The sequence below is a fragment of the Bubalus bubalis genome, chromosome 8 (genome assembly GCF_019923935.1).
Source record: "Bubalus bubalis isolate 160015118507 breed Murrah chromosome 8, NDDB_SH_1, whole genome shotgun sequence".
Lineage (NCBI taxonomy): Eukaryota > Metazoa > Chordata > Mammalia > Artiodactyla > Bovidae > Bubalus > Bubalus bubalis.
Genome location: NC_059164.1, coordinates 76,970,173 through 76,995,289, shown reverse-complemented (window position 1 = coordinate 76,995,289; position 25,117 = coordinate 76,970,173). Strand labels below are relative to the sequence as shown.

General features: G+C 43.0%; 1 protein-coding gene across 12 annotated transcripts in view; it reads right to left on the bottom strand.

Annotated features, from left to right (window-relative positions):
• Window positions 1-3,211: 3,211 nt before the first annotated feature.
• The window catches only part of LOC102398106 (cytochrome c oxidase assembly factor 1 homolog), a 98,781-nt gene continuing 76,875 nt past the window's right edge, over window positions 3,212-25,117 (bottom strand). For 7 of the 12 annotated variants that reach the window (XM_044946806.1, XM_006049306.3, XM_006049308.3 and 4 more), the window contains 5 exons: window positions 9,824-9,875; window positions 8,357-8,456; window positions 6,196-6,344; window positions 4,298-4,374; window positions 3,212-3,512 (listed from right to left, as the gene is read on the bottom strand). In XM_044946806.1, the coding sequence (XP_044802741.1) occupies window positions 3,416-3,512; window positions 4,298-4,374; window positions 6,196-6,344; window positions 8,357-8,441 (408 nt within the window). In that variant the 5' untranslated portion in view covers window positions 8,442-8,456; window positions 9,824-9,875 and the 3' untranslated portion in view covers window positions 3,212-3,415. Of the gene's footprint in view, window positions 3,513-4,297; window positions 4,375-6,195; window positions 6,345-8,356; window positions 8,457-9,033; window positions 9,163-9,823; window positions 9,876-25,117 lie in introns of all 12 variants that reach the window. The other 5 variants (XM_044946807.1, XM_006049309.3, XM_006049310.3 and 2 more) reach the window with 2 other exon arrangements.

The window sequence follows — 25,117 nt, the reverse complement described above, 5'->3', positions numbered from 1 at the left end:
CACCTGGCCCCAGCTGACAGGGGAAGGCTGGGGCCCTGTTTTTATCCATGGTGTCTGGCAATTACCGTGTGGAAGTTCTTTGGCTTGAGAAAGCCAGCTTTTCTTGGCTTCAGTTATCTCTGCCATCGGTGTTGTGAGGCTGCTGGTTTTACCAGCACCTAGTCTGGGAAAAATGAGGTAAAAGAAAACACAGGAACTCATTGCTATGTTACTATTTGGGTCCAAAGTCCTTAGCCAGTCTGCTGCCTTTTCATTTTTCAGGTTGTTTCTGTTGCTTTGATAAATAGCCCGGGTTTTAGCTGTGCTTAATGGGAAGAACAGAGAAAAGGTCTCTATCTTGTCCCTTCTAGGGGGTTTTGCTTCTTAGAGTTGACAGTGGTTCTGTGTATTTTAGGTCTGAGAAAATTAGTGAATACACCTCAGATTATGAAAGCCAGGTCTGTGGAAGGAGGAAGTCTCCAGTGAATGAGTGTGAGTGTGTACACGTACACACACACAGTAACACTAGCCCAGTGGTAGTTTAAAAGTTCTTGGGATTCCTTTTTTGCCAGAAGGATATATACCACTAAGGATGTTGAGGCAGAAAGTCACTAAAAATATTTTAACAAATGAGTCATATAGAGAAGAAATATTTCAAAAGTATTTTAAAGATTTTTTTTCTTTGCAGTTTTATTTTTTAATTATGTAAAAATAAAACAGCATGGTTTCAAAGTCTCAACTATAAGACAAGGTACTTTGTGGAAATTACAGTTCCATCCCTGTTTCCTGCTTACACACCCTTGCTGTTTACTTCCCCAAAGGTAACTACTGGTACTGACTTTAGTTATTCTTCCATTGTTTCTTTTTTGAAAGTAGAAGCTAATATATACATACATATAAACATGCATATATAAAATTCCTTTGCATGAGTACAGACTCCTCAATTATAAGGAAATCCCAAAACTGATGTAACCCATTCTCTGTTGATGGATAGTTGGGTTACATTCAGGTTGTTTACAGTTTTTGCTATTACAAGAATGTTGCATTAAATAATCTATACATAGATGGCATTTTTGTATCTTTTTTGCCAGCGTATCTTTGGGATAGAATCTTAGTACAGTGGGATTGCTGCAGGAGGAACACTGCCTCACCTGTAAGACTGGTAACCGATAGGTATTTATTCATATCTATTCATATCTTTAATATGGACAAGCTGAAAACACCAGAGTCCATAGCCTAAGGCTGCTTGCCTTCAGAAAGCCCTAAAGCTGCTGTTAAGAGAACATTTCTCTGGCCTTTCCACTGGGAAGAGGAGGGAGGCCACTGTTTGCCAAGTGCTGGTAGCTTCATGTGGATGTAATTTAGTTTCATCTTTGCTGAATACAACTTTACCAAAACTGGGAGTGATAGAACCTTGTCTCAGCGGGTATTATTAAATCCCTGGACTGGTGAATGGTTGGAAGGAAGACAGGTAGGGGGAAGCCAAATCTAGAAAAATGGGATAAATGACAGTAAAATCTGTGACTTCTGAAAGTCATACAGGTCTTATCAGTATAATTTGGTACATTCTCCTAACAGTAGAATCATATACTTACTCCAAAATCTGATGGCTATAAGCTGCATGTAAAATGCTAACACTGGTCACCTTACCTGTCCAGAGCTTGCTTTTACTGTATCTTCAGCTAACCGGCCAAAGGGCAGATCATCTTTCTGGAGTATAGCTCAATTTCCCTGCTGAGACCTTTTTTCATGTTCTTTCTGTCTGTAAGGCAGTCTCCATCATATCTGAAATCTTAGACCTCAAGGCCCATAGATAACTGGTCTCTCTCTCCTACTACGTCATTTTCGCACTACTGCTTGGAACTCTGCTGGTCCAGTATCATGGAAACTGCTGTGAGCAGAGACCAGGCAGCATCTTATTTAGTAAATGCCAGTGGGAGTCCTCCTGCCACTTGTTGGCTGTGATTGCTCGTCTGCTGTTTTCATAAGTCTGTGATTCTTACAATGCTAGTGAAGCCCTTTCTCCAGTGCTGGCTTGGAGCATTTGCTCAGTTGGTAAAAAGTCACCTTTGCCTCTGATGATGATGTGTATTATCCAAGATGTCTTCAGGGTCATTGCTGGGAGACCATGGCTGAGGCACAGTGATTGCTAGATACACAAGTAGTGGGCTGCACATACACAGCACCAATTCAAGAAAAGAAAGGACAGTGTCTACTTCAGTGACTGCATTTCTGGCCTGTTCAAAATCAGCCATGCAGGCATTAAGAAGTAAATACACTGAAATATGCTTAACTGGAAAAAGTACCCAAGATGGTGACTCAAATAGAAATTAAGGATCTTTTTACTACATAATACTAGAGGAAAGCCTCTTAATCCAAATTTTACACAAAAATTGTTACTTGCTTTTCCTTCAGAACAGATGATCCACTTGGGTTTTCTACGGTTTGGCCACACCAAGAAAAAAATCCAGCAAACACTGAAAGGAAGTAAAAGCTGTTAGAGAACAGAACGGCACATAAATTGTCAAAGAACAGAGCAGCGCAAAAAAGACTCCACAGGTCGTAATATTTATCAACACACACACTGGAAAAAGTGCCCTCAGGGAAAGACTTCTCCACTTAATATTCTATTCAAAGAGTATTTTTTAAAGAAACAAACTACAGAACAACGATGAAAGGCCTCATACTCTACCAGCACATTTACGCATAACCTTTTTGAAGTTTCCCTTCAATGAATATTAAGAGCGCAGGAAAAGAGCTGATGAACATCCCTGATTATAACTACATTAAGCTTAATAATACTGAGGAGTTTAAATTGGCCTTTCCAAAGCAAAAGTGGCAGATTTCTGGGATTTATAGGCTCTGGTGCTCAGAAGATCTTGTCCCCCTGCAAGACTAAGAAAACCTACAGGTAAGATTCTCTAAAATGTGGTTGTTTTAAGCTTTTGAAATGTTTGGGTTAAAGCAGTTATTTTGTGAATCTTCATTTAGGCAGACAGTTGGTGACTAAAACAAGAAAATAAAACAATGAAGAAGAAAAACTCATAAGTACTTGAGAGTGACCAACAAGCTACTTAACATAAATTTAGGGTACAGCGACCAGACAGAAGTGCTTGTCTGTCTCCCTTGGCATTCTGATGTTAACACTTAAAAACGTCAGTGCTAGAAAACTTCATTGAAAACTTTTTTTTTGGCGGGGGGTGGGTTGGTGAGAGATGAGAAATCAACATTATTAATACTGATTCCCTTTATTCTATACTTCTGTACAGAGGACTTTCAAATTCTTATAAATTATAGTAAGTTTCTGATTAAAAACTTCAGTAGGGTTCACTGTGGTTAAATTAGAATGATACAGAGATCACCATATGGCTGCACCTGCAGCCCCGGGGGACGCGTGGTGACCAGGGAGGCCAGGAGCAGAGGGAGCTGATCATTTTCACTCCTTTTTCCCCTCGTCGTTGTCCCTGCTGAGCTTGAACAGGGGAATCTGCTGACCATCCTTGAGCTCTAAGAAGACCTCCTGAAGGTTCCACCTGAGAAAAACCAAAAGTATAGTCTCTCATCAATGAAACACCGAGGCAAGAGACATGGTTTAAAAGGAAATAAACAGTTGTTTGGAATTTCTTAAATTTTTTAAACTGTTTTATGTTAGCAGTATGTTAACAATGTTTTAACCTTTTATTCCAGGCTATCTTTATTTAAATCGCCATCAAGGCAAGTTTCACAATGAATGGCTGAAATCAGAGAAGGAGCACCTCATTCCTGGTTTCCTAATTCCCCTCGACCTTCAGCTCCTCCTCTAATCCCAGGCTCAGGGGTCAGCAAGGCCAGGCAGGGACTGCCTTTTGTCCCCAGGAATTAAAATACATCCTGGCTAAACAGCAGACATCTCAGAGAGAGGCTTCCCGTGGGGGAAGTGACTGACTTAGCTCCTGGCAACCAGACAAGAAAAGCCAATTAATGGGGTGGAGGGAGAGCTTACATAAAGAATGTGATGAATAACTCTGGAACAGGAACCCAGGCCTTTATTCACTTGTAACAACAGAGGCAGCAGTGTTGGAAACTGTGACACAGCATGGCAGACCTAGACCACACCAACTAAAGCTCCTCAAATTCAGTAGTTTGCATTGGATAAAATGTCCGGACTGAGCTAAGAGCAAAAGCACTGGCATGCATGTTGTCCTGGCTGTGAAACTTCTGAAGCTTTGTAAAACTAATTCTTAGTGCCGCAATCATACAACTGCAGTTGAAAAGGGAAATCAAGATTGTTTCCAGAAGAAGGTTCTCCTCCTGCTCCCCACCCACTTCCCCATCATACCTCTTAAAGGGGGCATCTCTGGATGAGCTGACATAGAGATGGCCCTCTGACTTTGGTCCAGAGACAGGGATCTTCAGCTGTGGGGTATAAAGAGACATATAAGTGGATACAATGCTATCCTCTCAGAGATGGCTATAATGTGAGAAGAGCATAAGGCCCCTCTCAGGTGATGGGAACAGTCTATATCTAGGTAGGGGCTTGAGTTGCATGCTGCTGCTGCTGCTAAGTCGCTTCAGTCGTGTCTGACCCTGTGCGACCCCATGGACTGCAGCCTACCAGGCTTCTCCATCCATGGGATTCTCCAGGCAAGAACACTGGAGTGGGTTGCCATTTCGTTCTCCAATGCATGAAAGTGGAAAGTGAAAGTGAAGTCGCTCAGTCGTGTCTGACTCTTAGCAACCCCATGGACTGCATAGGGGGATGCATTTGTTAAAGTTCATCAGATCCTGAGAGTAAATTTTACCTCAAAAAAAGCAACCATAAACTCTGATTAATTATATACAGCTTATGAATTTAAAGGTGAAGTGTATGGCTATTTGGAAATAATAAGATAGGTTCATGAACAAACAGAGGTAGGCAAATAGGTACAGGATAAAGCACACTGAGCAAAATATTACAGAATCCAGGTAGCAGATACATGAGTTCCACAGCATAAATTCTTTCATCTTTTCCATATACTTGAAACTTTTCATAATAGAAAAACAAAAAATAAGTCCACTGTTTGTTTAAAAAGGTAACTATTAGTAGCAAATTGGTCCATACTCTGATCTGGACTGTAAAGGAGTTAGAAAAAGAACAAAGCCCAAAGTCAGTGAAAGGAAATAATAAAAATCAGAGGAAATTAATAGATTAAAAAAACAACAGAAAAGATAAATATAATCTAGAGCTGGGAAAAGATAAAAATCAACAAACCTCTAGCCAGACTCAAGAAAAAAGGAGTAGACCCGAATGAGAAATGAAAGAGGAAGAGCCACAACTCTTAGTACAGACAGATACAGACTCATAGAAGACTACGAATTATATGCCAACAAACTGGACTAATCCAATATAAAATCAACTAGACAACAATTAAAAGTTTTTTTAAACCACTATTTTTAGCAGAATACTTGAATACAAATTGCTTTTGTAGTTAGGGGGAGAATTCCAATAAAACTGTTCCTGTTAAAGTTACAACAAGAACAAAAATAAACTAGGTCAGATCAGCTCACTCTTATCCTCCAAATATTCCAGGCCTTCTGCTTGTCGCAGAATCAAGCGCACACCTCCCAAGATGACGTCACAGCCCTTTCACTGCCTCACTCAGCCCATTCTCCCAGCCACACCTCCGCTGAGAACACACTGGCAGAGGGAACCACAGCCATAAACTATAAACTCCCTCCAAGTCTTCTCTGTATTCCTCTAACAGACAGAAGGAAAAAAATGCTTTTTATATTCAGTTGAGTTTTATCAGTTGAACTATATAAAAGTGAAATACAGCTGAAAAAATGGACTGGCATTGCATGGAAGCTTTTATATTTAAAATTGGAGTTTAAAGAGTTTTTAGATTTGAATGAGCACCGATTAGCTGTAGGTATATTTCAAGTTCAAAACTGAAATACTGGCAAACCACCACTGATCATTTCTCGACAACCTTCAGTTCAAGATGGTGACCTGAGCACAAACAGCTTTTCCCTTGCCACATCAATTCCCCGAAAGGGAGAAAACTTATGTGGAAGTTAATTAGTCCACAGTGCTTTTTTTTAAAGGTGCTACGTAACACCTAGTGGCAGTTTCACATAGTGGATTTTCCCATCTCACATCTTTTCCTCCAGCTTGTTCCAAGACTCTTTCCAGATTACAGCAGCCCCTCCTCAACCCAGTAGGCACCCAGCCTACAGTTCGCAGGGGGAGCAGGTTACCTTTGCATCAGCGATGTCCACGAAGTTGTACTTGTCGGTGAGTCGGAGGTAGTGAACGTTGAGAGGAGTGCCCAGAGCTTCCAGTGCCTCAGGGTGGCTGTGCAGCTGCTCCAGGGCCAGCTGGTAATAAGAAGCTCTGGAAAATGTTTCTAAGTGGAAAACAGAGGGGTTACATGTATTTCCTTTACTGAACTTGTAGAAAGTTAAATGACACAATTCATGTACAGCATGGAAAATAGAAACAAACATGAAATCAACAGGTGGAATTATTATTAAGGTCTCATTTTGGAGACACTAAAACATAGGAAGTCAGCATCTGTAGGGGCATGGCAGGTGACCTTGAGCAAGGTATTGATCCTTCTGTGTCAAGTTCATTTCTTATTTCCTCACCTCATTCACTGCCTTTCTCCTTCACGTAAGGCGTCTGCTCAGACCTTCTCTAACTTTCTTTCTATTTCTATGTCCTGTGATATCTGAAGCAGAGTTGGGGCCAGAATCTAACTTGACTTCCGAACATTACTCCTTCCACTAAGAGGAAGGTCCTGATAAACCAAAATATAGAGAGACTGCACCACCAAAAACAAAACCCTTAGGCCAAGTAATAGGACTTGATAGCATGAAATAGCATGAAAATGCTAACTTGTCAAGTTTACAGATTTATGCCAACATTTCATGTAGATAAACTGCTCTCAGCCTCAGGTATCCTTGGCCCAAAGACTACTGGTAACTCCAGGAAGCACTTCCCTGAAAGCATCAGGTACGACAAGCCTCCCCAGGGAGAGACCAAAGGAAGCTAAGCTTCTCAAGTATGGTTGTCAGTGTGGCAACAAGAAAGACTTGTAGGCCAGATCACAGTAATGGACAGGAAAGGCGGCTTGAGCCTGGAGAGGTCAAGGAGAATGCCCTTCCAGGATGGCCTCCCAGGAGAGGGCTGCAGGCGTGAACGAGGTCGCAGCCATGACAAGTGGAGGAGCAGAGGCGGCATCCAGACCACCTTCCCTGAGCAATTCCTCCGTATCCCACAAGTTGTGAGACTGATTTAATTTTTACAACAACCTCACACGGAGGCCCTAAATATTACCCCTCATCACATAGATAACTCAGGCCCAGGAAGAAATCAGACTCCCCCATAAGGTCACACAGCTAGGCCAGAGTTGGGAGTTGTGATTCAACCCAGGCAGTTGGTCGCAGAGCCCACTGGACTATCACTATCAGCTGACCCCAGCTCCCTCAGAAGGAAAGGCTGCCAGGCCCTCAACCTGAAAATGTATTCATTTTTGTCACGTTCTGCCTCCGTTGCTCTGGCAAAGGGGCAGTGGTGCTGAGCTATTCCAGTCTGAATTATCCCTGGGAATGCTCATCTCTGACCACCTCTAGATCCAGAGATCTCTGGGTCAGCCCTGAAGGAAGGTGGGGAAGAACGGGTGGAGGGGGCTGAGGCTATCTGCCTGGCTGTGGGTGATGCTCACATCAGGGCAGGAAGTAACAGGGTGAGGAGCCAAGCCAGGCAGGCATAAAAGATCTTCAAAGAAAGTCAGTCTTTCTGCTGCTGCTTCACAACCAGTAGCACTGAAATGCCCTTAAATGTCTTGGCTGCTCCCGATGATCGTGGTCTATCTTTACAAATTCAAATTTAGGTGCAGTGGGGCTGGAAGCCGCATCTGTCAGGATTTTGCCAGCCTAGACTCTGCTTTTGCAGAGTCTTCTGCTCCTGCCCCAGTCCCCAGCTCAAGGTGTCCTGTCTGCCACTAACTGAACAGCAGAGAATGGCAGGGTGAACAGTCTGAGGACACTGGAGAAAGCCAGTTTTCCACACCTGGGAACCATCTGGTAGCCCCCTTTCCTTTGTTCTTTACATAATCTCAGAAATCTTGATGGATCCCCTGTGTGTGCACAGGGGTGAAAGCCCATCTTGCTTTTTCAAGGCTTCTTACGCAAATGAGTCCTGTTCCTTTTATTTGTTCTTGTGGCTCCTGGGAAAACTGGGATTACAGGATGAGAAGGAAGCTATAGCCAATGGAATGGTGTACTGGCTGCTCAAAATAGCCCTTTCCTTCTTTCTCTAATCTGCTGAAAGCATCTGAAGTATTTCCTTTGATGGAGGAAGGGGCCAAGAGAACTAGGAGGCGGCCTTGCCGTGGGCGCTTCACCGGATACTTACTCTGGACCAGGTAGTACAGGATGGCGCAGCTCCCACTAGCTGCCACTCCGGCGAAAAAGACCTGTTTCCCCAGAGGCATTGGCATCCTGCTTCCTAGAGACTTAGGAACAAAAGATGTGAATTTATGGTGGGATTCAGGTTCGTGCCAAGGGTTCTGCCTGGATCGGGCCCCATGGGGAAGGGAAAGCTAAGGAGAAAGCCAGCAAGGAGGCAAGGCCGCCTTCCCTTTCAGAAGGCCAGGGCCAGTTGTGGAGCCCAAGTGAAAGTGCCCTCCGGAGGGTGGCCTGCATCCAGGACCGGGGCCACAGGGGCAAGGGCTGAGCACAGAGCAGGCATTCAGCCCTGCAGTCCTGATGGACAGAATGTGGCCCACGTGCCAAGTCCCGCACAGCTAGGAAGCACAACCACTTTGTCTCACGCCGGCTGGTAAACAGGAAGCTTCTCCCTTTGTGGCAATAGCTGGTCTTGTAAGCCTACAAGTGGGCCAGAGCAGTCACTGGCTGCTTTCTTTCATATTTCGAGAAATGCCACCACCCCCCACCCCACCCCCCCCGGATAAGGAAACTGGCCATGACTTTCGGGCTGAATGAAGAGATGGAGAGGAGCCAGCTCAGCAAGTTCAGTGCACCAAACCCATTGCACTGGACTCAGATCAGCAAGTGTCTCCGCTAACCAACCTGAGTCAAGATGAACACATTCCCACTGTCTGTTCCTCCACCTTCTAGGCGATGGAGAGTAAGAACAGCTGCCTGCCTATCATTTCTGCAACCTGAAGGTAAATGAATCCTGAAGGTTCAGAAGAAGGCCTGTTGGAGAAAGTTCCTCATGTAGATACTCTTTCTGGGAACTGGTCATTAAATACACCCTCTGACAGGGCTAAAGTTGACCAGTTCTACACAGAAGTATCAAACTCAGGGTTTAGATATATTGAATTAAAAAAGTTTCAGATCATCCCTATATTGTTTACTCATATACTGTTTTATTCAACTAAGGAAAGGGTACCAAAACTCCAAATCAGTGTCCTCCAATGCTGTGGGAGTCTCTGCTATGCTCTCTGGTAGGTAAGGATATTTCTCAAAGTGGAGGGTAAACTCAATTACAGTAGTGCGATCTGGGAAAAAAACATTTAGTCTCATGATGAAAACAGGCAGAGCATCTCCAAAGAATGCATTAGTCAGATCTTGCTTAACGTGAAGGAGAGCTCAACAGGGTGTGGCGGTGAGCAGGAGTCATGCACAGCTTCCTACACGGCTGTCGTTTCTCAAGCGAACATGAGACGGGAGAAAAAGTCTTAAGCAATTCAGAGAAGAGCCACCACAACCCTGACGTGGTCTTGCAGCCAGCCACAAGTGAACAGTGAGGACCAGGGGAATCCACGACTATTTGGGGAGAGACATCCATCTACTGTCTAACTTGAGGACACCAGGAGGCATTAGATGCGGAGCTAGGCCCCAGAACAGTCATTACCTTTGCCACTTCGTAGCCCAGTTTCCTTGAAAACCATCTAAGGAAGGTTGCCCTGCAATCAGACAAAAACTTTACATTAGAAGAACTTTTTCAGGGAATTTCCTGGTGGTCCAGTGGGTAAGCCTCTGGGCTCTCACTGCCAAGAGCCTGAGTTCAATCCCTGGTCAGGGAACTAAAATCCGACAAGCTGCTTAGTGCAGTGAATGAATTAATGGATACATAATCACTTTCTCAAATACAATTTTCTTTGGTTGATAGTTTTACACAGCTAAGACTTATTACCAGTCTAAGCTTTGGAGAAGTTAAGTTCTAAAATGAGCCTTATCTGGGTTTCCCCTCTTTCTCTTTTGCTATATTAAGAAGAAAAAACAAAGCCTGCTGGTTTCCTGTCAGCATACTGTGCATGTTCTCCTGCAGCAAACCAGAAACTGGTGCGGGAAGAGAGGGTGTTCAACCTCAGCACACAGAATGCGGCCAGTCTGCAGCTACTGACACGGGATGCTTAGCCATGTAAGCTGTGCTCCATGGATTAAAACAGCTTTTCAGGGTTAAAAGGAAACAGCAATATAGTGAGTGTCTATGTCGCCTTTAATGGTGCTGCTAACAGCTACTACTCATATCTCTTACTATTTATTATGTGCCTGGTGATATTCTAAAGTGAAAGGAAAATGAAGTCGCTCAGTCGTTTGCGACCCCATAGACTGTAGCCTACCAGGCTCCTCTGTCCATGGAATTTTCCAGGCAATAGTACTAAGATTGCCATTTCCTTCTCCAGGGGATCTTCCCAACCCAGGGATCGAATCTGGGTCTCCTGCATTGTAGACAGACGCTTTACCGTCTGAGCCAGCACTGCACATATATGAATCCACTGACCTCTCACTACAACCCCAGGAAGTAGAGAACAAACTACTGTTAAAGCTGAGGCACGAAAGGATTAAGTAAAATGCCCAAAATCTCACAAATAAGTGTGTGAGTGGTAGCCCTGGGATTCAGGCCCAAGTAGTCCAGCTCCAGGGGCTGTGTCTTCACCTACCACAGTCCACTGACTAAGGTATCTGTCATTTCAGAAATACTGAGATGTGGGGGGAAAAAAATACATCTCGGCATTATAATATATTCGTAACATTCAGTGCAAAAGCCTTGTCAAGTGTGCTTTCCCTGCTATTTTTCAGACAAGAGCATGGCGTGAATTCACACCTTTGTTCTTCCTTTAGCTTAGCAAACAGGTGTTGAGGGCCTGCCCTGGCCAGACTGATGGAGCTGGGGATATGGACAATTCCCTCCAGTTACAACACGGGCCATGGAGCACAAATGCACAGGCAGGCACACCCCTCTACCCCCACCCCCACACATTCAGGGCGCCCCTCACAGGGTAAACAGCCTGGACTCATACATTTATCGGGTGGGCTTCCGGTAGTAGGAAGTCCTATGCAGTACCTTGTTCTAATTTGCACAAAGGCCCCTGTGGGTGAACAGCCCAGTTAGTGTGACCCAACACATGAGCAGGAGAGGAAGTAGCACCCAGGAAGTGGTCCGCCCTGCTTTCACAGAGGAAACCGACACAGAGCAGAGAGAGATGAAGGGGTGGGAAGAGGGCTTCAGGTTCAGAGAAATGACAAGCAGAGGGAGGGCAGAGTGGCAGAACCAGAGCTGCAGAAGTACAGAAAGGGAACCATGGGAAATGGGTCTAGAAATGGAGGCATTTGCTCAGAGAAGCATCTACCCTGTGTGGCTGGGTCGACTCTGCAAGAAAGGGCTGCAGAAAGGAGAGGGATGGGATAGGGCACGACCAGCCAGGTAACTTCTGCAACAGCCCAGCCTACAGCTCAGACCAGAGTGGTAAGAATCCATTAAGAGGACGGTTTCTTAAAATATTTAGGACAGTTCTTACATATTTGCTAATTTATACACCAACTTCTTCTAAAAAGAATGATGGGGCTAACAAGGATATTACATGTCAGAAGAGAAGTAAACAGATGGATAAGGAAATGACAAATGGAAAACAATTTTAAGAAGAAAAAGCTGGGGTAAAGTTAGTACCCCAAACTATACACTGTCATGCACTAGCCGTTTCCTCAAGGTGGCCACAGTCTTGACATCAAGTTTCCTATCTGCTCAGCAGAAAAGGGAGCCTAAGTAGCTACAAGGTCCAGAGCGTCCATTGAGGAACACCACCCTCCTAATACCATACCTGCTATCTCTCCCACGCGTATTCAGAAAGGCAATCTCTCAAGTGGGTGGTGTTACAAACAGCACCCCTAGATCTTTTTATAAAATATCATAATCAAAACCACAATCGCAGTCCAAGAAAAAAAAGCATAAATAGAATCTCACAAGTGACCCAAATAGTGAGGTCTTAGTGGGGAGCTCTACTGGGCTACTCTGACTCCGTGGAGCGCTAAGGCAGTCAGGATCCACCTGGTCTCCAGAGAGCCACTGAGTGTGTCCAAGCAAGGAGAAGGGATTGGGATGGGAGAAAGGGGGGGCTCAGTCCTTTTCAACCAGCTTCAGGTTCCCTGCCCCATCGGCTAACTTTTGAATAAAGTATTCAGCAACCCCTAATCTCACAAAAAATTTCAAAAAAGCTCTGTAAAACTAGAGACAGACTTTAGGCTACCTCCAGGAAGGTGACATTTTATATATAAGGGTTTGATAAGAATTGAAAATTTTTTAACAAAGTGAAAATCTCCCAAGAAACTCAAATTCAATTACTCTTCTTATTGGTTAGTCATTAAGTTGTGTCTTACTCTTTGCAACCGCAGGACGGTAGCCCGTCAGACTCCTCTGTCCATGGGAATTCTCTAGGCAAGAACACTGGAGTGGGTTGCCATTTCCTTCTCCAGGGGATCTTCTCGACCCAGGGATCGAACCCACATCTCCCGCATTGGCAGGTGAATTCTTTATCACCGAGTCACCAGGAAGCCCTCAGTTAGCCTACTACATAGCCAAGAAGAATTTTTTTTTTTTTTTTTTTTTTTTGCTTTACAATTAACCAAGAGGAAAGGGTTATAACTCATTTTGAAGACTAAGGGATGGTTAGCCACAGAAAGGTGGAACAAAATACAGGCAAGATGTCTCCAGAAAGCAGTCCTAATAGTTCTGCTCTGACACACAAAGGGTACTTGGGCCCAGTGGTTTCAAAATACTGACCCCCTTTCTAGAATCAAAAGACGATCTGTTAGACAGCTGCGAGAGCCGGCATAGGGTTGGAGACTACCTCTTGGCTGCTCCCCTCAAGCCCCTGCAGATGAAGGAGGTCTGCAGAAGTTTCACCAGCAGGGTGGACAGAAGAACCCCTGAGGGTTCAAGCCACAGAAAAATACCTGAGCTGGAAGGAGGGAAGCAGTCTCATGGTGCAATCTCAACCTCTGCACATCAGAATCCCCTGAGGACAGCTTAGGGTCACATAGCTCTTACATAGCAGAGCTATGACGTCCGTCTGTCTGACCCTGCAAGCCATGGTCCTTCCACTGAGTGACAAAACACACGTTACAGATCATAGATTTCAGAATAATCAGATTCTCACACAGGTGGTACATGCTGTCCAAAAGCCACTCTAAAGTTCACGTGTCAATATATCCCCAAGTCATCATTTCAAGGGTCAAGACAGAGAGAACACTGACTCAGAAAATACTGGACGGAGGAAAGGCAGGTCTTCCCATCTGTTGAATGACACTGTCTACAATACTGCCACTCTTAGAGGACTACACATCCTTCCAGCCTTTAGAAAATCAAACCATGAGGGGAAGAGAGGGCAGAGGAGGGGAGGACATCCGACTTAAGAAAACAGACATGAAAAAATTAAGGCAGTAAGAAATAAAGTGAAAGAACAAGGAAGGACTAGACCAAAAAAGACCAAAAATAGACAAAAAATAAAATATAAGAAGTGTGACTAGCAAAAAAGAAAATTGGGGCTAAATTTTAAAAGAATGAAATGTAGTGTTTTGAGGTAAGGGAGACAAAAGAGGCTAAAAACAAAAACCAAAAATATAGCAGCATGCAAATACATGTGATTAAAAGATGTTTTAAATTAAAAGACAATAAATATTCTCCCCCAAAATAAATAAAAGTTAAGTGATGGATTTGTTAGAGGGAATCCATTTACAGTGTTTACATTATGTATATTAGATCATCACAGTTGTATATTTTAAATATTTGACAATTTTATGTCAATTATACCTCAATAAAAATGAGAAATGAAAAAAAAAAAAAAAAGGTGATCATGTTAAAATGAGACCAGGAAGGTGGAGCTCTAGTCCATTTTGACTAATATACTCATAAGAAGAGGAAGAGACATCAGGGATGCAGGTGCGCAGAGAAAACCACGTGAAGAGGCAGCAAGGGGACCACCTGCGAGCCAAGGAGAGGCCTCAGAAGGAACCACCCACCTACACCTTGGTCTTGGTCCTCCCAGCCTCCAGAACTCTGACAATATAAATTTCTGTTGTTTAAACCCCTTCCCTGAATTAAAAGACTACGAAGGTAAGCATTTTAAAAATTAAGCTTTCTAACCAGGTTTGGCTCTGGAGTCTTAGAATAACCAAGTGTTTCTAGAAGAAAACTTTCTGTTCTGAACTCAGGATAATCATGAGGAAAGCACCTGGCAGGAGGCAACTTTCCCCCAGGTAAAGGTGAGTTAGGAATGCTGATAAAAGGCTGCCCAGTGTTGATAATAGATCCAAGTACCTGGTAGTGATTCCAGGAAAACAGTGACTACCTGGAAGAGATCCTGGTGCCAATAAAAAGGACTGTGCTCAGTCGCTCAGTTGTTTCTGACCTGTGACACCATGGACTACAGCCCGCCAGGCTCCTCTGTCCATGAAGTTTTCCAGGCAAGGATACTGCAGTGGGTTGCCATTTCCTACTCCAACAGATCTTCTTGACCCAGGGACTGAACCTGCGTCTCCTGCACTGGCAGGTGAATTCTTTACCACTGAGCCACCTAGAAAGCTCCTTAACATTTTTTTTTTTTTTTTTAAATAATGAAATATAGGATGAAAACAAAATGTAGCTTAAGAGGGCACCAGGCGACCTGACATGAATTTTTAAATCCCATTTAAAACACCTATAAAGACACACACAAGAAAAGACAGAAAGCAGAGCCTACTTCAGACAGTAACATATTACTAAAATCTGGGAGAAAGTTCCACTAACTAGTGTGAAGGAAGACACAGTTCAGTGGCCAACCGTAGCCCCACCTACCTCTGAAGGGTAAGAACACAGCTGCCAGGAAGTGCGTGGGAAGAAGGCGCAGCCCTTCACCTCTCTCCACCCCCAGCCCAGGGTTCCTGGGTTTGCAGCAATCAGCAAACAGGCAGCCAGCCCCACACTGGGTGAGCCCTGACAGCCACGATCCCTTCCCCATCCAGAAGTTCTTCTATATCCATTCAGAGGCTACAATCCTAGTCAGTAAAACTTCACAGCAAGTAGAGAAAGGACTGGCACTGGCAACAATTTACTCCAAGAAATAAAACAATATGAAGAAGAGCATTGATTTGGACACATCCTTAGTTATTGAAAGACACTGCCTGTAAGAACCAAGTAAGATGGGCTTCCCTGTTGGCTCAGACAGTAAACAATCTGCGTGCAATATAAGAGACCTGGGTTCAACCCCTGGGTTGGGAAGATCCCCTGGAGGAGGGCAAGGCAACCCATTCCGATATTCTTGCCTGGAGAATCCCCAGGGGCAGAGGAGCCTGGTAGGCTACAGTTCATGGGGTCACAAAAAGTCAGACACGACTGAGTGACTAAGAACACACAAGATGGGAATAAAGAGACATCGTGCTAAGAAGGAAACAGAAGAAACTCAGGTAAGATTCCAAGGAAACTTGAAAATGCAACAGCACACCTGACATTGAAATGAAGTCGCTCAGTCGTGTCCGACTCTTTGTGACCCCATGGACTGTAGCCCACCAGGCTCCTCAATCCATGGAATTTTCCGGGCAAGAGTACTGGAGTGGGTTGCCATTTCCTTCTCCAGGGGATCTTCCCGACCCAGGGATTGAACCCAGGTCTCCTGCATTGCAGGCATACGCTTTACCGTCTGAGCCACACTGACATTAGCACTGGAGAAAAACAGCAGAATTAACATGACCAGAAAAGCTGAATTCATAATGAGGAAGTTACATTCAAGTCTTCCCTTGAAGACTGGCCCAGTGGCCCAGTGGTTAAGACTCCATCTTCCAATGCATGGGGCGCACGTTTGATCCTTGGTTGATCACAGAACTAAGATCTCACATGTTACGTGGTGTGGCCAAAAGTTAACAAAAGTTTTCCCATAATGTACAATAAAAGAGCAAAAATAGAGTAAATGACAAATGCCAATTTCAGAACTAAGATCTAACAAACCTGATCATCATAACTGCTGTTAAATTGAAGACGAGACAAAACAGAATTATACTAGAAGAAAACAAAAAGAAAAAAGACAAAAATGTACACCATCTTCCAGATCTATTCACCAACCCTCACTGGCAAAAACTTTTTATTACAGGGGGAGAAAAAAAATCCCAGTACCCTAAAACGGTATACCCATAAATGACAATAAATTTCCCAAGACAAAAGAATAATAACAATAAATTCCTGGGAAGCACTGAGTGTAATCCAAGACCTCTAAAACCAGGAGTTCCCTGGCAATTCAGTGATTAGGACTCAGCGCTTTCACTGCTAGGGGCGCTGGTCAAGGAACTAAGATCCCACAAGTCATGTGGTATGGCCAAAAAACAAACAAACAAACAAACAAAAACTTTATAGCCAATCAAACTCTGTGAAGACAGAGGAAGTCATTATGTATTTGGAAAGAACCCAGATGTTACATAATCCACATTGCCTTCCTGAAACATTAGTTAAAGATATATTACATTTTATCAAAAAACAAATACAAATTATCTAGGGAAAAAAGTGTATTAGGAAAGACAGCATGCAATTAATTAGATTTAATTAGATCTAGATGAACTCCGGGAGTTGGTGATGGACAGGGAGGCCTGGTGTGCTGCGATTCATGGGGTCACAAAGAGTCGGACATGACTGAGCAACTGAACTAACTAGATCTAGATTTAATTAGATCCAATTAATTAGATCTAAAAAATTATTGTTTATGCTGTTACAAAATGAATTAAAACATCTAAAACTTTTAAAAATATATATACAATATTCAAATTTATAACATGGCCTAAAATTCCACATAATATATATATAACATAAGTAAAATCATGCTGAAGCCCCCAATCATCATAACTTATTCCATGGTGCAGCCTGCAAGGCTCCTCTCTCCATAGAATTTTCCAGGCAAAAATACTAGAGTGGGTTGCCTTTCCCTTCTCCAGGGGATCTTCCCAATCTAGAGATCGAACCCAGGTCTCCTGCATTACAGGCAGATTCTTTATCAACTGAGCCAGACTGGAGTACAAGTACTATTACTTTTCTTGATGTTGATACAGAAGTTAACAGGATTAAAAGCATATGCAAATTCACAAAAGGAAGTAAAAGTCTGAGCCCTAAGAACAATATCATGTCAATTAAAATAATAAATGTGAAGGGTTTAGACTCTCATATTGTGGTAAACAGGCTCCCAGGATGCCCTCAGTGAACCACACCTCCTGGTATTCACACCTTGATACGAATCTGGCCTGGCTCTAGGACTCCTTCGGCCAACAGAATGAGGCCGAACTGACCCTGTGGCAGTTCTATGCCTCAGCTTTAAGGAGGCCTGGCAGCTTTCACTTCAGCACTGTTGGGGGTCCCAAGCCATTATATAAAAAGTATGGTTACTCTGCCCTGCTGTAGAGATCCCATAAAAAGAATAAGTGAAGACACCACTGGTAAGGGTGAGGACTGAGACTAGATAGTAGGTAGACAGATAAACAGTATGCCCCAAAGTCCCAAGAACTATCCCTGCACCAAGGCACTAATAACCACGTGAATGAGCCTTCGTGGACATTCTAGTCCTAGTGAGCCACCAGATGACTGCAGTACCACCTGAATAACCATGGAACAAAAGAACTATCCAGCTATTCCAACTATAAATCAGGAGAGTTAACAAAACAGTTCTATCTTAAAGCCACTACGAGTTGCCCCGCATCCGACATCAGGGGCAGCAACGAGAGGAGTTACCCCACGTCCAAGGTCAGGGGCGGCGGGCAGGAGGAGCTACCTCAAGCCTGAGGCCAGGGGCAGCAGCCAGGAGGACCAACCCCACACCTGAGGCCAGGGGCAGTGGCCGGGAGGACCAACCCTACCTCCAAGGAGCCGTGGCTGCACAGGCACAGGAGGGCCTAGAGGAGCTATCCCACGTTGAAGGTCAGGAAGGGCGTAGGTGAGAAGATACCCCTCGTCCAAGGTAAGGAGCAGTGGCTGTGCTTTGCTGGAGCAGCCGTGAAGAGACACCCCACGCCCAAGGTAAGAGAAACCCAAGTAAGACGGTAGGTGTTGCAAGAGGGCATCAGAGGGCAAACACACTGAAACCATACTCACAGAAAACTAGTCAATCTAATCACATTAGGACCACAGCCTTGTCTAACTCAATGAAACTAAGCCATGCCCGTGGGGCAACCCAAGACAGGCGGGTCATGGTGGAGAGATCTGACAGAATGTGGTCCACTGGAGAAGGGAATGGCAAACCACTTCAGTATTCTTGCCTTGAGAACCCCACGAACAGTATGAAAAGGCAAAATGATAGGAAAACTCCCCAGGTCAGTAGGTGCCCAATATGCTACTGGAGATCAGTGGAGAAATAACTCCAGAAAGAATGAAGGGATGGAGCCAAAGCAAAAAGAATACCCAGCTGTGGATGTGACTGGTGATAGAAGCAAGGTCTCATGCTGTAAAGAGCAATATTGCATAGGAACCTGGAATGTCAGGTCCATGAATGAAGGCAAATTGGAAGTGGTCAAACAAGAGATGGCAAGAGTGAACGTCGACATTCTAGGAATCAGCGAACTGAAATGGACTGGAATGGGTGAATTGAACTCAGATGACCATTATATCTACTACTGCGGGCAGGAATCCCTCAGAAGAAATGGAGTGGCCATCATGGTCAACAGAAGAGTCCGAAATGCAGTACTTGGATGCAATCTCAAAAACGACAGAATGATCTCTGTTCGTTTCCAAGGCAAACCATTCAGTATCACAGTAATCCAAGTCTATGCCCCAACCAGTAATGCTGAAGAAGCTGAAGTTGAACAGTTCTATGAAGACCTACAAGACCTTTTAGAACTAACACCCAAAAAAGATGTCCTTTTCATTATAGGGGACTGGAATGCAAAAGTAGGAAGTCAAGAAACACCTGGAGTAACAGGCAAATTTGGCTTTGGAATACGGAATGAAGCAGGGCAAAGACTAATAGAGTTTTGCCAAGAAAATGCACTGGTCATAACAAACAGCCTCTTCCAACAACACAAGAGAAGACTCTATACATGGACATCACCAGATGGTCAACACCGAAATCAGATTGATTATATTCTTTGCAGCCAAAGATGGAGAAGCTCTGTACAGTCAGCAAAAACAAGACCGGGAGCTGACTGTGGCTCAGACCATGAACTCCTTATTGCCAAATTCAGACTTAAATTGAAGAAAGTAGGGAAAACCACTAGACCATTCAGGTATGACCTAAATCAAATCCCTTATGATTATACAGTGGAAGTGAGAAATATATTTAAGGGCCTAGATCTGATAGATAGAGTGCCTGATGAACTATGGAATGAGGTTCATGACATTCATTGTACAGGAGACAGGGATCAAGACCATTCCCATAGAAAAGAAATGCAAAAAAGCAAAATGGCTGTCTGGGGAGGCCTTACAAATAGCTGTGAAAAGAAGAGACGTGAAAAGCAAAGGAGAAAAGGAAAGATATAAACATCTGAATGCAGAGTTCCAAAGAATAGCAACAAGAGATAAGAAAGCCTTCTTCAGCAATCAATGCAAAGAAATAGAGGAAAGTCTTTCCCAAAGAATGGGAAAGATTAGAGATCTCTTCAAGAAAATCAGAGATACCAAAGGAACATTTCATGCAAAGATGAGCTCGATAAAGGACAGAAATGGTATGCACCTAACAGAAGCAGAAGATATTAAGAAGAGATGGCAAGAATACACAGAAGAACTGTACAAAAAAGATCTTCACAACCCAGATAATCACGATGGTGTGATCACTGACCTAGAGCCAGACATCCTGGAATGTGAAGTCAAGTGGGCCTTAGAAAGCATCACTACGAACAAAGCTAGTGGAGGTGATGGAATTCCAGTTGAGCTATTCCAAATCCTGAAAGATGATGCTGTGAAAGTGCTGCACTCAATATGCCAGCCAATTTGGAAAACTCAGCAGTGGCCACAGGACTGGAAAAGGTCAGTTTTCATTCCAATCCCAAAGAAAGGCAATGGCAAAGAATGCTCAAACTACCGCACAATTGCACTCATCTCACACTCTAGTAAAGTCATGCTCAAAATTCTCCAAGCCAGGCAATATGTGAACCGTGAACTTCCTGATGTTCAAGCTGGTTTTAGAAAAGACAGAGGAACCAGAGATCAAATTGCAAACATCCGCTGGATCATGGAAAAAGCAAGAGAGTTCCAGAAAAACATCTATTTCTGCTTTATTGACTATGCCAAAGCCTTTGACTGTGTGGATCACAATAAACTGTGGAAAATTCTGAAAGAGATGGGAATACCAGACCACCTGACCTGCCTCTTGAGAAATTTGTATGCAGGTCAGGAAGCAACAGCTAGAACTGGACATGGAACAACAGACTGGTTCCAAATAGGAAAAGGAGTTCGTCAAGGCTGTATATTGTCACCCTGTTTATTTAACTTCTATGCAGAGTACATCATGAGAAACGCTGGACTGGAAGAAACACAAGCTGGAATCAAGATTGCCGGGAGAAATATCAATAACCTCAGATATGCAGATGACACCACCCTTATGGCAGAAAGTCAAGAGGAACTAAAAAGCCTCTTGATGAAAGTGAAAGAGGAGAGTGAAAAAGTTGGCTTAAAGCTCAACATTCAGAAAACGAAGATCATGGCATCCGGTCCCACCACTTCATGGGAAATAGATGGGGAAACAGTGGAAACAGTGTCAGACTTTATTTTTCTGGGCTCCAAAATCACTACAGATGGTGACTGCAGCCATGAAATTAAAAGACGCTTACTCCTTGGAAGGAAAATTATGACCAACCTAGATAGCATATTCAAAAGCAGAGACATTACTTTGCCAACAAAGGTTCGTCTAGTCAAGGCTATGGTTTTTCCAGTGGTCATGTATGGATGTGAGAGCTGGACTGTGAAGAAGGCTGAGCACCGAAAAATTGATGCTTTTGAAGTATGGTGTTGGAGAAAACTCTTGAGAGTCTCTTGGACTGCAAGGAGATCCAACCAGTCCATTCTGAAGGAGATCAGCCCTGGGATTTCTTTGGAAGGAATGACGCTAAAGCTGAAACTCCAGTACTTTGGCCACCTCGTGCAAAGAGTTGACTCATTGGAAAAGACTCTGATGCTGGGAGGGATTGGGGGCAGGAGGAGAAGGGGACGACAGAGGATGAGATGGCTGGATGACATCACTGACTCGATGGACGTGAGTCTCAGTGAACTCCAGGAGTTGGTGATGGACAGGGAGGCCTGGCGTGCTGCGATTCATAGGGTCGCAAAGAGTTGGACACGACTGAGCGACTGATCTGATCTGATCTGAAAGCCACTGAGTTTTGAGATGGTTTGTTATGCAGCAGTAGAGAACCAAAACATCTTTTAAAAGCTTTTCTAAAAGGATTTTTAAAAAATCAACTCTTTCAAATTTACATTATTTTTAAGAGCAACGATCTAAAATGCAATGAAAGGCTTAAAAACAGAAGACTTGGCATATTCATACAAATACAAAGCAGAGTGGAAACAAAGAGTCAGTTCAAGGCAAAAAGCACTACTTGGGATAAAAGTAGACAAAAATACAATAGTTATAAAAATTAGTGGCAAACAACACTAAAATATACTGCCAAAAACAACTAAAGATAAAATTTAAAAAACCGAAAACCACCATAGTAGGAGACCAACATGTCATTTGCCATCTTTAACAAATCCAATTAACAAAAAAGCTATCAAGAACAGGGAATTTGCATAATTTTTTTGAACCTTGCAAGCTCAATGTGTGTGTGTATCGATACATATTTGAACATACTGAGACTTTGCAGTGTCTTAACAGGCGGCATTCCTTCCATAAGGCTTTGTGGGACTGATGCAAACATTCTCCTGTTTTCACTGCCCAACCCTATGACAACTTCTTGGAGAATAAATCTGTATAGCTCATGAGAGGGCAAAACAAATATAGATCAGTAATTAGATGTTTTAAACCAATTAATTTGAGCCATTGTGGAAATTCATCTCATACTATTACAAGTGGCTATTATCCTTAATTTTGAAGATAAAATGGTAAAATTTTGAAACTGAGTTTTAAATAAGAATATGGAAGAACATAAATCAGCTTAATACCATTTTCATTAAGAATAAAACAAACTAAAAATGTTAACAGTGGTTATCCATTCAATCAACAAATATTTGTCATCCCCAATACCAAGCACCATATTGTGCACTGGAAAGATAGTAGAAAGCAAGACAGTTGTTTGTGGATTTTACACTGTAGTGGGAGGAGATATACAATAAACAATAAGACTATTTTAGTTAGTGATGAATACTTTTGGAAAAAATAGTGTCAAGAGAATGAGAAGACAAGCCACAGACTAGGAGGAAATATTTGCAAAAGACATATCTGATAAAAGACTTTTATCTAAAATATACAAAGAATCATAAAACTCATTAAGAAAATGAATTAATTAAAAATGGGCAAAATTTTTGAACAGTTCAACAAAAAGAAATTCAGATGACATAAGCATTCAAAAGACAATGTCAAATGTTACTAGGAAATTACAAATTAAAACAACAATGAGATATCATTATGTATCTATTAGAACTACTAAAATCCAAAACATTGACAACACTAAATGCTGGATGTGGAACAACCACTGCTGATGGGAGTGTACATCCACCTTGGAGGACAGTTTGACAGTTCCTTACAAAACTATGCTACTCACTTACTTACATACGTACAACATAAACGTGACATGCTAGAGAATGAAAATGGGAAAGAGCAACTTCAGCTGTGGAGTGAGGGAAGGCCTCTCTGCCAAGTTCAGAGTTGAGACTGAAGGAGTAATCTGAAAACCAAGGGAAGGGCTAAGGCCCTAAAGCACCCACCACCTTGGTTTGTTCAAACCAGCAGGAAGCAGACTAGTGTGGAAACAAGGGTGGGCAGGGTCTTTACCACATAAAGCTTTGTAGGGTATGGTATTGAGTTTGAATTTTATTCCAAGTATAATGAGAAACTGCTGAAGATTTCTATCAGGTTTTGTTTTGGGGGGTGTACTTTTTAGACTTCTCTAGAAGGGGAAAGAAGGAAGGAGAAAGTCTAATTACAAGCCTATTGCAGCAGTCCACACTGAAGATGATGGCAACTGGTAGAAGACGAGCTGGTAGCAATGGAGATGCAAAGAAGGCAGCAGATGTCTGATAGGAAGCAAAATAACAAGGGTGAAGGACAAGGCATGTAGCAGACTGACTTCACAGAATTTATCATTACACGTAAACCTCTTCACAAATACCTTGAGCATTCAAAACTACCATGCAGTTAGAATTTAGAAATGATAAAAAAGAGTCTTGGGAGAAAGCTTTACACAGTAAACTAGGATTCCTAAAATGTGAACATCGACATTTTAAGAATCCGTGAACAAAAATGGATGGGAATGGGCAAATTTAATTCAGATGACCATTATATCCACTACTGTGGGCAAGAATCCCTTAGAAGGAATACAGAAGCTCTCACAGAAAACAAGAGTCTGAAATGCAGCACTTGGATGCAATCTCAAAAACGACAGAATGATCTTGGTTCGTTTCTAAGGCAAACCATTAACATCACAGTAATCCAAGGCTATGTCCCAACCTCTAATGCTGAAGAAGCTGAAGTTGAACAATTCTATGAAGACCTACAAGACCTCCTAGAACTAACACCAAAAAAAGATGTCCATTTCATCATAGGGGACTGGAATGCAAAAGTAGGAAGTCAAGAGATAACTGGAATAACAGGCAAGTTTGGCCTTGGAGTACAAAATGAAGCAGTACAAAGGTTAACAGAGTTTTGCCAAGAGAACACACTGGTCATAGCAAACACCCTCTTCCAACAAGACAAGAGACAACTCTACATGTGGACATTACCAGATGGTCAGTACCAAAATCAGACTGATTGTATTCTTTGCAACCAAAGATGGAGAAACTCTGTACAGTCAGCAAAAAAATAAAATAAAAGACCTGGAGCTGACTGTGGCTCAGATCACTAGCTCCTTACTGAAAAATTCAGGCTCGAAATGAAGAAAGTATGGAAAACCACTAGGCCACTCACGTATGGCCTAAATTAAATCCCTTATGATTATAAAAGGGCTTCCCTTGTAGCTCAGTCAGTAAAGAATCTGCCTGCAGTGCAGGAGACCCAGGTTCAATCCATGGGTTGGGAAGATCCCCTGGAGAAGGAAATGGCAACCCACTCCAGTATCCTTGCCTGGAAAATCTCATGGACACAGGAGCCTGGTGGGCTGCAGTCCATGGGGTCACAAAGAGTTGGGCACAACTGAGGAACACTTACTTACTTTAAAATTATACAGTGGAGGTGACGAATAGATTCAAGGGACTAGATCTGGTACACAGAGTGCCTGAAGAACTATGGACAGAGGTTTGCAACACTGTACAGGAGGTAATGACCAAAACCATACCCAAAAAAAGGAAATGCAAGAAGGCAAGGTGGTTGTCTGAGGAGGCCTTACAAATAGCTAAGAAAAGAGAAGCAAAAAGCAAAGGAGAAAGGGAAAGATATACCCAAATGAATGCAGAGTTACAAAAAACAGCAAGGAGAGATAAGAAAGCCTTCTTAAGTGACCAATGCAAAGAAAGAGAGGAAAACAACAGAATGGGAAAGACTAGAGATCTCTTCAAGAAAATTGGAGCTACCAAGGGAACATTTCAAACAAAGATGGGCACAATAAAGGACAAAAATGGCAACAACCTAACAGAAGCAGAGGATTTTAAAAAGAGGTGGTAAGAATACACAGAAGAACTGTACAAAAAAGCTCTTAATGATCTAGATAACCATGATGGTGTGGTCACTCACCTAGAGCCAGACATCCTGGAGTGTGAAGTCAAGTGCACCTTAAGAAGCACTACTACGAACAAAGCTAATGGGGGTGATGAAATTCCAGATGAGCTATTTCAAATCTT